The sequence below is a fragment of the Chiloscyllium plagiosum genome, chromosome 19, assembly GCF_004010195.1.
Source record: "Chiloscyllium plagiosum isolate BGI_BamShark_2017 chromosome 19, ASM401019v2, whole genome shotgun sequence".
Taxonomy (NCBI): domain Eukaryota; kingdom Metazoa; phylum Chordata; class Chondrichthyes; order Orectolobiformes; family Hemiscylliidae; genus Chiloscyllium; species Chiloscyllium plagiosum.
The window spans coordinates 68,747,705-68,765,385 of record NC_057728.1 but is presented as its reverse complement, the minus strand read 5'-3'; the positions used below and the strand labels follow the sequence as shown (position 1 = coordinate 68,765,385).

At 39.6% G+C, this 17,681-nt stretch overlaps 1 protein-coding gene across 1 annotated transcript in view; it reads left to right on the top strand.

The window, feature by feature from the left end:
• LOC122559364 (acid-sensing ion channel 5-like) overlaps positions 1–17,681 on the top strand; it is a 205,235-nt gene that overhangs the window by 145,866 nt on the left and 41,688 nt on the right. The window contains exon 7 of the mRNA XM_043708814.1: positions 17,062–17,230. Coding sequence (XP_043564749.1) covers positions 17,062–17,230 — 169 coding nt within the window. The remainder of the gene's footprint in view (positions 1–17,061; positions 17,231–17,681) is intronic.

Genomic DNA, 17,681 nt, shown 5'->3' with positions numbered 1-17,681 from the left:
TGTGATATCCCCTACAGGTCTATAGGAATCACTAATCCATCTCCTTGTGGAGCATTTTGAGTATGAATTCCCTTGGTAACAGGCAAAAGCCTACCCAAGTGGAATCCATCACTTGAGTCCTTTGTAAAACAGACCCTGATGATCTAGTGGTGGGAACGTGCTTGTGGAATCATAGAATCACCAGAATGCAGAAAGAGGCCCTTTGGCCTATCGAGTCGGCACTAGCTCTTCGAAGAGTACCGAACCCAGACCTAGTTTTCCCACCCTATCCTCATAACCCCAGAATTTATCATGACTAATCCACCTAGCCCACAAATCTACAGTCAATACTACAGTCAATTTAGCACGACCAATCCACCTAACCTACAGGAACAAACTACTGCAACTGCTGGAATCTGTACTAAAAACAACAAATGCTGGAGATCACAGTGGGTCAGATAGCATCCATGGAGAGAAAACAAGATAACATTTCAAGTCTAAATGGCTCTTCATCAGTGCTGAAGTGAAGTGTGGAGGGGGCAGTTTGGGAGTGCGGATGTGTGGGAGTAGTGGGTGTAGCAGGTGAGATGTGAGCGTAGTGAGTATAGGCTGATGATAGAGAAAAAATATTGATAGTTCAGCTTATGTGATCGGAATGTGAAAATAGCAGAACAATGGTGTGTCTCCTGTCAGACTTGAAAGGACAGTAATGGTGTGTCTCCTGTCAGACTTGAAAGGACAGTAACTGGGATGGGGGAGCAAATTACATGATAAAAAAAGCTAAAAGAAAGTGAAGACAGGGTTCACTATTTAAAGATGTTGATCTCAATATTAAGTCCAGGAGGCTGTAAAGTGCCTGGTCTGAAGTTGAGATGTTATGGAGATGTACAGCATGGAAACAGACACTTCGGTCCAACCCGTCCATGCCAACCAGATATCCCAACCCAATCTAGTCAAACCTGACAGCACCCGGCCCATATTACTCTAAACCCTTCCTATTCAAATACCCATCCAAATGCCTCTTAAATGTTGCAAATGTACCAGCCTCCACCATGTCCTCTGGCAGCTCATTCCATAAACGTACCATCCTTTGTGTGAAAAAGTTGCCCCTGAGGTCTCTTTCATATCTTTCCCCTCTCACCCTAAACCTATGCCCTCTAGTTCTGGACTCCCCAACCACAGGGAAAAGACTTTGTCTATTTATCTTATCCATGCCCCTCATAATTTTGTAAACCTCTATAAGGTCACCTCTCAGCCTCTGATGCTGAAGTGAAAACAGTCCCAGCCTGTTTAGCCTCCCCCTATAGCTCAAATTCTCTAAACCTGGCAACAGCCTTGTAAATCTTTTCTGAACCCTTTCAAGTTTCACAATATCTTTCTGATAGGAAGGAAACCAGAATTGCACACAATATTCCAACAGTGGCCTAACCAATGACCTGTACAGCTGCAATATGACCTCCCAACTCCTGTACTCAATACTCTGACCAATAAAGGAAAGCATACCAAACGCCTGTTTCACTATCCTATCTACCTGCGACTCCACTTTCAAGGAGCTATGAACCCGCACTCCAAAGTCTCTTTGTTCAGCAACACTCCCTAGGACCTTACCATTAAGTGTATAAGTCCTGCTAAGATTTGCTTTCCCAAAATGCAGCACATCGCATTTATCTGAATTAAACTCCATCTGCCACTTCTCAGCCCATTGGCCCATCTGATCAAGATCCTGTTGTAACCTGAGGTAACCTTCTTCGCTGTCCACTACACCTCCAATTTTGGTGTCAACTGCAGACTTACGAACCGTACCTCTTATGCTCGCATCCAAATCATTTATGTAAATGACAAAAAGTAGAGGACCCAGTACCGATCATTGTAGCACTCCACAGGTCACAGGCCTCCAGTCTGAAAAACTACCCTCCACGACCACCTCTGTCTTCTACCTTTGAGCCAGTTATGTATCCAAATGGCTAGTTCTCCCTGTATTCCATGAGATCTAACCTTGCTAATCAGTCTCCCATGGAGGACCTTGTCGAATGCCTTTCTAAAGTCCATAGAGGTCACATCTCCTGCTCTACCCTCATCAATCCTCTTTGTTACTTCTTCAAAAAACTCAATCAAGTTTGTGAACCATGATTTCCCACGCACAAAGCCATGTTGGCTATCCCTAATCAGTCCTTGCCTTTCCAAATACATGTACATCCTGTCCCTCAGGATTCACTCCAACAATTTGTCCACCACCGAGGTCAGGCTCACCAGTCTATAGTTCACTGGCTTGTCTTTACCACCTTTCTTAAACAGTGACACCACGTTAGCCAACCTCCAGTCTTCTGGCACCTCACCTGTGACTATCGATGATACAAATATCTCAGCAAGAGGCCCAGCAATCACTTCTCTAGCTACCGACAGAGTTCTAGGGTACACCTAACCAGGTCCTGGGGATTTATCCACCTTTATGCATTTCAGGACATCCAGCACTTCCTCCTCTGTAATATGGACATTTTTGCAGGTGTCACCATATATTTCCCTACATTCTATCTCTTCTATATCTTTTTCCATAGTAAATACTGATGCAAAATACTCGTTTAGTATCTGCTCCATTTTCGGCAGCTTCACACAAAGACCACCTTGCTGATCTTTGAGGTGCCCTATTCTCTCCCGAGTTACCCTTTTGTCCTTAATGTATTTGTAAAAACAATTTGGATTCTCTTTCACTCTATGTTGTTCCTCCAGTTTGTGCTGTGATTCACTGGAACACTGCAGAGTGCCAAGGACAGACAAATGGGCATATGAGCAGGATGCTGTGTTAAAATGATCAGCTATAGGAAGGTTAGGAACCTACTTGCGCACAGACCAGAGGTGTTCCGCAAAGCGGTCACCCAGTCTGCGGATATGTGAGCACGCGAGCAAGATACTGTGTTAAAATGACTGGCTATGTGAAGGTAAGGGACCTGAACTGCACATCTTTGGACTGTCAGAGCATCCAGTGGTAATTCACACAAACAAGGGGAGAATGTGAAAGCACCACACAGACACTCAGCCAAGGCTGGATTTGAACCCAGGTGCCTGGCGCTGAGGCAACTGTGCTAACCATTGAATGATCATGTCATCAGTTTCAGTTGTGTGTGATAGCACCTCCAATAGAAAGAGAAGAGGAATGATCCCTTTGTGTTCTAATCTAATTACTTTATACTATCAAGGCATTTATATCTGGCTAAAGGGGCAGTAGTGAAATTGATGTCAATGAGAATCAGAGGAAATCTCTTTGTTGGTTGGTGTCTTACCCACCAGAATGGAAGATGACTGTGGCCAATCACTTTAGCCCTGCAGTGTATTTGTAAGCATCCTCCAGGGTTATATCCTACACCCAACCACTTTCACCCACTTCACATAATCATTCCTCCATGACAAGTTCAAAAATGGGAATATTAGCTGTTGAATAATTTTAACCACAACTCCTCAGATAATGAAATAGTTAGCAACAGAGAAACAATACTTGGAGAATATAAAGGTTTTAAGTGGCAAGTAAGGGTAATACCACATGTACTATCAATGACCAATGGGAGAGACTCATCACATCTCTAAGCACACAGTGCCCTTGCCATTGTCAATCTCCCATCGATCTTTATCCTGATATCAGCATTGACCAGAGAGTTAACTAGACCAACTACATAAATACAAGACAAAAAGGGTCAGTTGGACTCGAAATGTCAGCTCTTTTCTCTCCTTACAGCTGCTGCCAGACCTGCTGAGATTTTCCAGCATTTTCCCTTTTGGTTACATAAATACAAGAGCAGGTCAGACTCTGCATATTCTGAGGGGAGTGGCTCACCTTTTGAAACACCAAAGCTTTTCCACCAGTTGTAAGGCACAAGTCAAGAGTGTAATGGGAAAGTCCCTACCTGCCTGAATGAGTAGAGTTCCAAAATACAGCAAGCTCACTAACAATCAGGACAAAGTGGTTGGCATCTTGTGTACAATGTGACAATATTGTGGCTTTCAGATGTGTATTTTGTCCTGGTTGTTTGATGAGAAAATTTGAGCCAGATATGTAAAATCGTCTATTCCAAATCAATAAAGTAAACAGCTTGTCAGGCTCCTTTTTTTAAAACTTAGAAAACCAAAAGCAGCATGAATGGGAAGTTGGCTGTGAAAGTTGTCATACCTCTCTCTGCCACTACAAAAAGTTGGCGTTCTCTCTTTCTCTGTCTAAATTTTCCCTTGTTCCTTTCTCCAGACTGAAGAAACATCACATGTAAGGCAATGTATTTTACTAAATTTGCCTTTGCAAAAGGTGTGTTTATGGGTGTTACTATATTGTAACAATTTCTGTTTAGTAGTTAAATAATTCATTATTCTGTTAAGTTTTCCAATAGAGCTCTAACTATACAAATTCATCTTTCTTTTGTTTGTATTTTCAATGGGTGTAGAAACAGAGTGTAGTTTGCTGGGGGATCTTGACAGGATCAAAATCTTTAATTCCAGGTTTGGTTTTGGATTATTGGATTAAAGGCAGTGAGTGATAAGTTTTGGTGGTTTTTTTGGGGGGTGTTGTGTTGATTGGTTTCAACAGGGTGTGGCCTGTCTAATAATGGCTCTTTCAGTCACTAAGAGTTTCCTGCATGTGGAAGAAGTCACTCAAGATGTTTTACAGAAAGTGAGCAAGGCAAAGCTTTTGGAATTGGCTAGCAAGCTGACATTAGAGTTGCCTGTGTCTGGACCAAAAGGGAGAAAATTGCAGCTGTTATGAAGGTGTAGGTGTGTACAGTACCTTTGAGAGGGAGGAAGCTGGCAAGGACTGAAAGCACAGAGTGTGCTGAACAATTTAAAAATGTAACACTTGGCTAACACAAATAGCTGATGTGGTGTTGCCATGGGACAAAAACAAATTCAAATCCGGCCAATCGGTTTAAATTGTGCCCCACAGACCAAACTCCAATCGAATTTGAATTTAATATTTTGATGACATCAAATCAATGAAATGATCCAATGTTTTGGGGTATAAAACCGACATTTTGAACAGTTCAAAGTGGGTGGCACGGTGGCACAGTGGTTAGCACTGCTGCCTCACAGCACCAGAGACCCGGGTTCAATTCCCGCCTCAGGCAACTGACTGTGTAGAGTTTACACATTCTCCACGTGTCTGCGTGGGTTTCCTCTGGGTGTTCTGGTTTCCTCCCACAGTCCAAAAAGATACAGGTTAGGTGAATTGGCCATGCTAAATTGCCTGTAGTGTTAGGTGAAGGGGTAAATGTAGAGGAATGGATCTGGGTGGGTTGCGCTTCGGCGGGTCGGTATGGACATGTTGGGCCGAAGGTTCTGTTTCCACAGTGTAATTAATCTAATCTAGTTCAGGGAGAACTGCCAAGAGCACCAACAAATATAGACTACTTGCTAAATAGGTCTCTGAAAGGTACCTGTCCATAAGAAAAGTTGTGCAGCAGAAGACCAAAGAAGAGACAGACTAGAAAAATGTACAGAGGAAAATCTACAAAGGAGAATAGACAAAGGACCAGCCACACTACCATACATCAAGAGCATTTCTGAACTGACAGCCAGACTACTGCGACCACTAGGACTCATAACAACACACAAACCAACAGCCACTCTCAGACAACAACTCACCAAAATGAAGGACCCGATATCCAGCATGAGCAAAACCAATGTAGTAGTGTACAAAATCCCATGCAAGGACTGCACAAAACACTCCATAGGACAAACAGGAAGACAGCTAACGATCCGCATCCATGAACACCAACTAGCCACGAAACGACACGACCAGCTATCCTTAGTAGGCGGCACGGTGGCACAGTGCTAGCACACGGTTAGCACTGCTGCCTCATAGTGCCAGAAAGCCGGGTTCAATTCCCGCCTCAGGCGACTGACTGTGTGGAGTTTGCACGTTCTCCCCGTGTCTGCGTGGGTTTCCTCCGGGTGCTCCGGTTTCCTCCCACAGTCCAAAGATGTGCAGGTAAGGTGAATTGGCCATGCTAAATTGCCCGTAGCGTTAGGTAAGAGGTATATGTAGGGGTATGGGTGGGTTGCGCTTCGGTGGGTCGGTGTGGACAGGTTGGGCCGAAGGGCCTGTTTCCACACTGTAAGTAATCTAGTAGCCACACACGCAGATGACAAGCAACATGAATTCGACTGGGACAACACTACTATTATAGGACAAGCCAAACAGAGAACAGCCAGGGAATTCCTAGAGGCATGGCACTCATCCACAGATTCAAATCAATAAGCACATCGACCTGGACCCAATATACCGGCCACTGCAAAGGACAGCTAGAACTGACAACCGGAAGCGGCAGATTCAAACCACTACAAATGCCGGAGGAAAGACCACAGAAGCGCTTCTCAGGAGGCTCCCAAGCACTGAGGATGTCACCTAGACAGGGGACGAAACGTCTGCAACACAAATTCCCAGCGCAGCGAACAGAACCACAACAACGAGCACCCAAGCTACAAATCTTCTCCCAAACTTAGAATAGACAAAGCTGATTGGTTTTGAAATGTGACTTTTTTTTTGTAAACCTTAATTGGGGCTCTTTTTAATCAGACCAGAATTGTAGAGTGGGACGTAAAAGATAGGTTTAAGAGGAAAGAGTTGTGAATAGCTGTCTAATGTTCTCTTTTCGACTTAAAGAATACAATTGTTAGTTTTTACTTTTAATAGTGACCTCTGGGATAGTTCTTTGCCTCTCAAAATTTAACAGATTATGCTGCGAAGTGAGCTTCGCTGTGTGTGGGGTTTAATTAGCAGAGCGGTTTACCCCATGTTGTAACACAGCAATAGCTCTACATATGCAATCCAGAACTACTTGAAATTGTGAAAATGAAGCAGCTTGAATTAGAGGTGTTGGCAAGGGAAAAAGAATAGCCCTAGCTGAAGAAAGGTACAAAGAGAGAGAAGAGAGGGAGAAACTAAGAGTTTTGAACTTCAGAGGTTAATAATTTCAAAGGGAAAGTCAATTTAAAATGGAAAAGGTAAATCATGGTGAGGGCAGTGATGAAGATCACACCCATCATAACCAAAAGGCTGGTGGGGATGGGTTTAAATAAATCCAAGCTTCACCAACATTTGATGAGAAGGACGAAGATGCCTTTCTTCACTTCATTTGAGAAAGTGGTGAACAAATGAAATGGATGGTGACCACATGAGTATTGTTGATTCAAACAAAATTTGATAGGTAGAGCTAATAAAGTATTTGCATTATCAGAGAAGATATCTGGGGAGTACGAAGCGGTGAAATAAAATGCCACCTTAGTGAAATGGTGCCAGAAATCTCCAGAAAAAAGTCTCACATTGGTGGTTTGGAAGTTACTGGAGAGGTTTCTGAGGGATAGGATTTATGCACATTTGCAATAATATGGCCTAATTAGGAACAGCACGGATTTGTGCAGGGCAGGTCATGTCTTCCTAACTTGACTGAATTTTTCAAGGAGGTGACAAAGGTGATTGATGAGGGCAGAGCAGTGAATGTTATTTACGTGGATTTTAGTAAGGTTTTCAACAAAATTTCTCATGGTAGGCTCATCCAGAAGATTAACTTACATGGGATCCACAATAATGTGACCACTTAGATTTAGAATTGGCTTGCTCATCAAATGATACCATGGGATATAGATCAGTTGCAGATATGGGTGGAGAAGTGTCAGAGTTTAATCCAAGTAAGTCTGAGGTGCTGCATGTTGGGAGATCAGATGCCAAAGAAAGTCATACGGTTAATGGCAGGATGCTGAGCAGCATTGACATACAGAAAGATTTTGAAGTTCTCTTGAGCTGCAGAGGCTGAGGGGAGACTTGATAAAAGTTTATAAAATCATGAGATGTATAGATAGGATTGACGTTCATAATCTTTTTCCCAGAGTTGAAAGGTCTAATTCTAGGGCACATGCATTTAAGGTTAGAGGATGAAAGAGACCTGAAGGGCAAGTTTTTTTATACAGAGAGTGGTAGGAGTCTGGAATGCATACACACTAGGGGAATTTAAAGGACTTTTAGATAAACATATGAATATGTAAAGAACAGAGGGCTACAGACTAAGGTCATGTGAGAAACAAAACTCACATATCAATAAATGTCAGTCCGAGTCAAATTCTGAAGCAGCGTATTTTATTGATACGTACTTGCAAGAACAGGTGTCTAACGAGTAGGCACCTCGATCTGAGGGTTACATTCTGATTTATGCTGTTCAGCTGCATCTCTCGGTCCTCTCCTTTCACCCCATTGGTTACTTTTGCTGTAGCGCGTAGTCTATCACAAGCTCTCGCTTCACCCCGCCTTTGTCTAGCTTCTCTCTGCCTCTGTTTACTTCTCCCATTACTCTAGGAGAAAGTGAGGTCTGCAGATGCTGGAGATCAAAGTTGAAACTTTATTGCTGGAACAGCACAGCAGGTCAGGCAGCATCCAGGGAACAGGAGATTCGACGTTTCAGGCACAGGCCCTTCTTCAGGAATCACCTAATTTTATAATGCAAGCTTTTGCAACCTGTTCCCTTATTCTGCACAATTTTAACCCTATACCTTACAGTCAGGTAGAAGGGATAAATTTAATTTGACGTCATGTTTGGCACAATATCATGGTTCCTGTGCTGTGGAGTTCTACGTTCTTCAAAATTTTAGGAATTTAAGGAGGGAACCTGATCAAACCTACATTGCATTTGAAACGATCAAAGTAACCTTGACAGGTGAATAAGGGCATTGAAAATAGATCAGAGATATGACACTCTGAGAGAGATAATTAATTCGGAGGAGTTCAAAAATTCATTTCCTGAAATAGTGAGATCTCATGGATGAGCAGAGAATCAAAACTGCAAGAGTAGCAGCAAAAATGGCAGATGCTTATGAGTTGGTTCATGAGTCAAAGTTTGGCTTCTGAAATCAAGTTAAATCTGTGAGGAATAGAAATTGGAGAAAAGAGAAATCCTCAGGTAATAAGGAAATAGGAGATGCCATTGAAGATTGTAAAGATAGTTTATCACTGGTTAAAAAGGAAATCCATGGGGGATAAGTGTTTTCACTGTAATAAAGTAGGCCACATAAAGTCGCAGTGTCGGTGGCTTAAGAAAAACACTGGGGAGACAGATGTGATAAAGCACAATAAGCCAATGGGGTTTATTCAAATGGTAGAGGAGATTCCAGTGGAAGCCAAAGCTACAAAAGATTGTCTGGTCGGGGGTTGGCTCATAAGACAGCTCCACCTCTCTTTAAAGAATTTACCTACATGACAAAGGTTTGCTCATGCGTACCAGGAGGACTAGATAAAGAAATTAAAATGTTAAAAATTACAAGAGCAAGTCAATCTTTGATCATGAGAGATGAGTTGATATGAACTTTGGTAGGAGTATTGCCAGAAAAGGTATATGTGAAATTCATGGTGAGAACAGTAGTGTTCCATTGTGTAAAGTGAGGTTGAACAGTCCTATGGAAAGTAATTAAGGAGTGGTTGGAGTAATAGAGAGATTACCTGTTCCGTGTATACAGTTTACCCTCGGGAATGATATACTGGATCATAGATGGGAGTGATGTCTACTGTGGTTGAAAGGTAGGTGAGAAATCAGGCAACTGAGATATTACTGGAAGTATCCATGGAATGTTTCAAGATCATAAGACCACAGGTTAAAGCAGGAGGAGAAATCAAATAAAGATAAGGAAGTTGAAGTTCAATTATCAGAAACTATGTTTTATCAAATTGTTGAGAAAAATAATGAGAATAGATGGAAGACAAAGTGAATATTTTTAGTTCAGAGAGATTAGTTGATATACAACAAAATGATGAAAAGAAAAGCTGTTGTATCAAAAAAGCACACACAGAAGAAGAATTTGAGTGTGTCCCAGAATGTTACTATCTTAAAAATGAAGTTTTCATCAGGAAATAGAGATCATTACATATTCAGGCAAATGAAAAATAGGCAGAAATTCATCAAATTGTATTTCTGCTGGTTGTAGAAAGGTGGCGCTGCGGGTAGCATGAGGTACAAGTAAGAGGTCATTTAGGAGTAAGAAAAACCCAAAACACGAGAACATTTTTATTGGCTGGACTTCATTGAAATATGGTTGAACCTTGTTGACATGTCATGATAGGTAAAAGGAAACCTCAGGCAGCGATAAAGCCAGCATATTAATAATCATCCCAGCATTTGAGGAACTTTTTACAAGATTCTTAATTGTTGTGTAAGACTGCTCCCTAAAACAAAAAAAGGGAATCAGTGTTTGTTGACTGTAATGGATGCATCCATTAGATTTCTCCATATGCAATAGCACAACTAAAAGGATTGTATAAGGATTGCTCTTTTTTTAAAAACTAAATGTGACTACCCACCAAAATACAATCAGATTAAGGGTTGAGCTTTACATCAAAATTATTCAAGGAAGTTATGGATAGTTTAGGAATAAAACAATTTAAATCAACTGTGCACCATCCAGAATTGCGAGCAGCATTAGAATGGTGGCATCAAACTTTAAAGACCGAGTTAAGGGCTTATAATCATGACTTTTCCAGAGGATTGGGAAAAGGAATTCCATTTGTTCTTTTTGCAATTAGGAATGCACCTAATGAATTAATTAAATTCAGACCAATTGAATTAGTTTTCTGACATGAAGTGAGAGGACCATTAAGGAAAAAGTGGTAAGTCAGCTCAAATGATTACATATTTGGGCTATGCATCAAATTTTAGAGAATTATTAAATAGAGTGGGTGAGTTGGCTAGACAACATTTGAAAGTAGCACAGCATGTAATGAAATAGGAAGCAGACAAGAAATGAAAAAAATGCAGTTTTCTAGAGGAGATAGAGTATTATTATTACTACCAGTGGTAAGTTAATTTTGAAAAGCAAGATTTAATGGGCTTTCTCAAATCAAAAGGAAATTGAGTGAGTTGAATTATTTGGTAAGAACACTAGATAGAAGGAAAACTCAGTGTGTCATGTAAATATGCTCAGACAGTATTTTGATTGGGAATGTGGTACTTGTTACAACTTGAAATTAGAAATCAAATGCAGACAAATTTGAATTTGATAATCTTCAAATTAAATTGGATAACAGCGAAGTTCGCAAAATCTAGGATAAATTATTGAGTTGCCTTTCAGAGGAAAATCAAAATAACCTGAAATAATTATTACAAACACATGGAATAAGCTGAGAAATACTAACATGATTTTACACATGATATAGATATAAGAGATGCTATTCCAATTAAGCAACATCCTTACACACACAATCCTCTAAAATTGGTATAGGTTCAAAAAGAGATTGTAAGCATGCTCAAAAACAATACAATTGAAGTTAGTTGCAGCAAATGTGTCAAAACCACATGCACCCAATGCCTATTTATTGATTACTGCAAAGTCAATGCAGTTACAAATTCTGATTTTTATCTTATTCCATGGCTGGAAGACTGTATTGAGAAGGTGAGACAAAGAACTTACATTTTGAAGCTTGACTTACTCAAGGGATATTCAAAGGCACCTTTATCCCAGACCGCCAAGGACATTTCTGCTTTTAGAACACTGAATGAATTTTATCAGTTTAAAGTTATGCGACAAAAAAACGCATCAGTACATTTCAAAGACTAATGAACTAATAAAGACTAATTTCGAGATTGTCCATTTGTGTGGTGTACATAGATGATCTGGCAATTTTTAGTTACACATAGAAGGAACATTTGGAACATCTACTGGAATAGTTTGACTGATTTCAGAAAGCAGGCTTGGTGATAAACCTGGTGAAGGGTGAGTTCACAAAAGCCCAAGTCACTTTCCTGGGCCATGTCATTGGACATGGACAGATTGCCCCATGAGATGTGAAAACAAAACTTATTGGGGAGTTTCCTATATCATCAATAAAGAGGGAAGTACAGCAATTCCTGGGACTGAGTACTTTTTAATCGAAACTTTGTACCAAATTTTAGCTACTCATTTGCTCCAATGACTAATTCGTTGAAGAAGTACAGGTAATTTCCAGGTATAGAGGAATGTCAAAAGGCATTTGACTGCCTGAAATCTGTGTTAACCACAGCCCCAGTGTTAGCCACACCTATTTCAAAATGGCTATCAATGCAAGTGATGTGCGTGTAGGTGCTGTACGCTTGCAAGAAGATGATGAGAAGATAGAAAGAACTATCAAGTATTTTTTCAGAAAGTTGAATATTTATCAATAGAAATATTCTGTTGAGAAGGAGACCTTGAGTTTGCTGTTGGCATTGCGACATTTCTGCATTTATGTTGCCAGTAATGTATCTGAGACAATTGCATATACTAACCATATCTCCTTAATGTTTTTGGAGACATTTAAAAATAAAACTACCAGTCTGCTTATATAGAGTTTACTGTTACAGCCATTGTAGCAAGTGAAATTTAAACATGTGGCAAGATGATAAATGTAATTGCTGATGCATGATCATGACTTTGATGTCATACGGATTTGGTGGGAAAACAGCTTAGGACTCTTAAATCGTGAGGGCTCCCATCTGGATCTTCCCCAGGCTCTGTAATAATATGGATCATATTAATATAACTTGTATGTAATTGCTATCCTGGAATACACCACATCTTATTAAACACAAAAGCTCGTCATGTTCGACTACCAAGTGGTTTTCCTCTACCACAATAAACTAAGCAGGTCCTGTAGATTACTACCAGGAAAGAGGATGGTGGGTGAAAATCTACCTTAGAGTGCACAATAGTAAAAAGAGCTCCTATAACATGGAATGGTCTTACACTACAATAATAAGCAGTGTTGATTCTCTTTAACTACCTTCTCCAACACTGGTAGTGATAGAAGTCTGAAGATTTCTTCAAGCACTGATTTCGGAAGGTTGCTTGTGGAGACAGTCAGCAGCTGAATAGTCACAAGCCCTACAGAAAACAGGATTCAAAAGGCAATAACCACAGTCAATAGAAAAGCATTTCAGATTTAATAAGAGATGCACAGCATCAGGACAGTTTAGACTTCCTTGGAGCTAGATTAATTGTTAATCCAAGGCAGTTACAGATTGCATTGGTTACCAATAATCAGTGAAAAGAGTCTTGAGTCAGCGTTCATCCAGAGAGCACAGAACCAGGGAGTAAAGTTACATCCCTGCTGGGCAAGGGAAAATGTTAAAAAAATTTACAGACTGAGAAAATTAAAAGTAAGGGAAGTACTTATAAGTTTTATTGACCTTTGCTCCCATAGTGGGCAGGCGCCAGGAGGAACAACTACTGAGAGGGAAATCAAGGGCTATAAAAACAATTTAAAGTGCAGTCGTAGACCTGGAAAAATCACAAGGCCAAAATTAAAACAATAAAGGGGCATTTTAGAGTCTAAGTAGACAAAGTGTAAACAGAAGAAGAAAATTAGGAGAGTATTGAGGTTGTAGATAAAGTGGAAGATCCATTATTTAAATGACAATAAAGGTAGGAAACATTTAGATGAACTGCAGGGAAAGAGAATCATCGGAAATACCATGACATTCATCTGGGTATGCAGCCACAGAAGTCAATCAATGAAGTCATTTAGGAACTGCAAATAATTTATTAAGGCCATGATCAGCAGGATTCATCCAGAGAAATCAAAGAAAATATGCAAATTCTCCATTTTCCTCATGGAAGGCAGATAGCTTCCATTTTACTTTAAGAAGAATATAAGAACTTTCCAGTACAGCAGTATCCAGCAGTCACATTGACTAAACTGCAAATCTAAAAGCCTGAAATTAAAACAAGGATAATAAATAATCAGGAAGACATGGCATCAACAATAATATTGTCAAATAGATTTGATTGCAGTGTCGGCCAATTTGAGCACAGAAATGTGCTCTTGGAGTCACATTTCTTAAGGTACAACATAGCTTCCAAATCAGATATGAAATCAGAAGCTGAGCAAGTTACAACTAACAATTGGGGGCACAGTATACTTGGTCATTTTTTATGATTCAAGAAGAACTGAAATCCTTTGACAATTACTTCAGTCTCAGAACAAATTAAATATTTTACAGAGCAAATTCAACAGAGGAATTTAGCAACCATAGGAATCCATAGATCTCAACTGATTACTGGAAAAATGTAAAGTCAGAATTTACAACTGACAATTATTGGTGAAGTTGCTGATGAGCCCTTGTCAGATTTATAGTAAAATGAAGATTTGACTTGAGTGAAAACCATTCCAGTCATAAGTGAAACTAAATTCTAAAGCAATATGGAGCTATTCTAAGAGGACATGGTCAACTTGATTATAGGACATCAGAGTTCTTTCAATTCTTCTGGTATAAAATCACAAAAGAAGTACATGTGAAACCAGTCTGGCAAGTATGGCAGACACTAAATACAAGCAGTTTGGCAGACACCAAATACTAGGAGACATTATCAATGGTTTGGAAGAAGAAGAGTCAAAAAGAGTGGTGCTGGAAAAGCACAGCAGGTCAGGCAGCATGCAAGGAGCAGGAGAGTTTATGTTTCGGGCATGAGCTCTTCATCAGGAATATCGAAAAAGAAATCTCACAGGCACAGTAAAGGCCTACCTAGTCTTAGTAATACCAATAATCTGTCAAACACAAGTCATTTTTAGAAAATGTACCAAAAGAAAACAGTCACAGATTTGAAAAATTACCAATTATGACTCACACAAAGGAGTGCATAAAGTAGATCAGGCTACAATAAATGAAAAGCCAAGATATTTCAAGTCAAATAAGTGATCCATATCTATCCTTTTTGGTCAATAAATTTATGTCAATAAATGGCTCACTAATTTTAAGCTTGATAAAGTGGGAGGTGGGGAGACGGAGGTGTCAACATATTGTCAGGTGATGCATCGTGGTTAAAGAAACAATGTCTACAGCCAACAGTAGTGCAACTACATGGTTCAGGAGATTTAACATTTAAGGTCAAAAGTTTGCAATCAGCAACTCTTTAACACAAGGAGCATCAAATAGAGAATACTTTCACAATCAAGGCTTCTCATTTTTGAGTATCAATATGTATTTTGACCTTAATCATCTTCCAATGGCAGAAAGAGTCATAGAGTCAAACAAATAAAAGTGAATAAACGGTCAGTACAGAATCACTCAGGAAATAGCAGGTCAAAGAATTTTAGTTACTGAACAGCCAAACAAGAAACAATTGGTCAAAGGGCAACTGGCAAAGTTTGTAAAGGGGACCCTATATTCATGGGAGAAAGCAAAAAGAACACAGGCCACTGAACTTAGCTAGATTGGCATAAGAAACTTCTGTCCTTCTGTAAGCAAGATGGAAACCTGCAACTGTACATGGTTACCAGAATTGCTTTGTACAGTTACCAACACTGAAGTAAATTCAAACTGCAAGAATAAGCAAGGTCTGTGAGAGAACATAAGCAACCATATGGTCAGGTAGCACTATACCCTACGTGAGCTTGTGGATAAATTTTGAACTGATGCAACACAGCTTGTTGAACAAGTATTAACGAATACTACTATTATCTAATATTACTACTGAATAGCAATATCAGATTCAAAAGTGATTTGGAAGACATACATTCACAAACAAGGAAATGAAATTCTTTCTTCCCAAGAAAAATCCGAAGTTATGCAGCTGATAGTGGGTACTGCAGATGTTGAAGATTAGAGTCAAGATTAGAGTGGTGCTGGAAAAGCCCTTCACTTTTGCCTGAAACATTGATTTTCCTGCTCCTCGGATGCTGCCTAACCTACTGTGCTTTTCCAGCGCTACTCTAATCTTGACTTCAAGTTAAGCAGCAAGTTGAAGAAAAGATTCTCTGCAGTTTCAGCACAGATTTACCAGCAGATTGGAAACAATATTCTGCTAAAGCAGATAGAAGATGTGATCCATACAACTCTGTGGAAGCCACTGCTAAGAGGAGACAGCCAATGTCCAACAATTGAGGACATAGCCAAGATGAAATTGCCCGGTTCAGAGATCCAGAAAACCACAAAAAAGTGCCTATTTCAGTCCCCCAGTATGAAGAAAATTCTCTATGAAGAAAATTCATAAAATTAAAATTACTTCAGATGTTACATAAAGGAAATACATCCTGCACAAAGGAAATCCAAGCAATTAAATGTCTTCCTGTTTAAATGAAATTTCAGACTTCACAGTTTCAGGAACAAAATCTAAGTTAACAGCCTTCAACATTGTTACCTTTGACATTGCAAATTCAAAGGGAGAGAAACCTCTAAGCAGCCTAAATTTGTGAAGTTAGAGATTGGGGGAAGATCCGATAGTGGTAAAGTTAATTACATCCATATGTGTATAAATATTCATAAAAGGAGGAAAAAGACTTGTGCTCAAAATTAAAGATCACTCTTCTAATATTTTGTTGTTTGGAGAATCTTGTTAAGTAAATATCCTAATGAGTAAGCAAATGTACTTTTCTAAGTTAAAAATCACACAACACCAGGTTATCCAACAGGTTTCATTGGAAGCACTAGTTTTCGGAGCGACGCTCCTTCATTAGGTGATTTTTAACTTTGTACTCCCCAGTCCAACACCAGCATCTCCAAATCAGTACTTTTCTAATTTATTTAAGTTTTAATGAAAGTATCAGGGATTTATTATCCAATACTTGACCATTTTGATCAAAGAGATGCTATGCACTTTCTTCTCAAATTGAACTAAAATTGAATTTTTGAAGAAAAGCAATATTTTGATTCAGCAAAGTAATAGGGGTTAAGGAAGCCTATTCAATATTTGACCAAGATTTGATGGCTTGCAATAGGAAGTTGCCTATTGAAGTCCCAAATAATGAAATGAGATTTGGGACCAACTATGTGATTATCTAGCCTCAGTCTTTTGACACTGAGCATGTTTTTCTTTTCAGTTAATACACTTTCTGTAGCAAGTGCAGTGGTGCAGTGAGAGCTGCTCCAAGGACAGTTTCAGCATAAACCTTCAGAATAAACCTGGGCTAACTTTTCTTTTGTGACCAAGTTCAAATATTTAGCTTTGGCAAATTGAGATTTGAGATTTCATCTTTCATATAATAGTATATTTTTTAAAAGTTGAACACAGCTTAAAAACTTATTTGAACAAATTTGAAGCAATTTGAATTTTGTGTTATGAATATCAGCAACTCATTAAAAATAAACATTTTGCCATTTCTCTTTTATATTCAAGATTATATTGAAAAAAAGGGACTTTGCAAAGCAGGTGCACACAGTTTCAACTGTCCAGTTCCATGTGAAGAGATCAAATACTCTACTGTTGTGTCTTACTCAACTTTTCCAAGTCTCAAGGGATTGAAGTTTCTGAGTAAACAATTTCAGAAAAGCAAACAGTATATCAGGTGAGTAATGTTGCCATTTTGCAATTAGATTAAAAATGACAATACAAATAGGTAAAGCTTTCAGCTAGATGGCCACATCAAGGTTTGGAAATTGTAAAAGGGTGATGTACACTGATAATAGTTATCTTTTGTATCTGCATCAAAAAATTATTATAATCATCTCAATTACCGGGGAACCTTGATTATCTGAACGAGGTGGGCAGGCAATATTTCATTCAGATAATTGATTATTCAGTTAATCGATTCAATGCCTTTCCTCTGGGGCTCAGAGTTTTCTGAGTCTGCTCCCCATTCAGGAGACTAGCAGCAGCAGCACAGCGTGTGCGAGCCCTCGCCCGCCCCCAACACCGTCCCCAACCCACCACCCAAACCCCATCCAACACTGCCCTCCCCCGCCTACACCCCAAACCCCATCCAACACCGCCCTCCCCCGCCCACACCCCAAACCCCA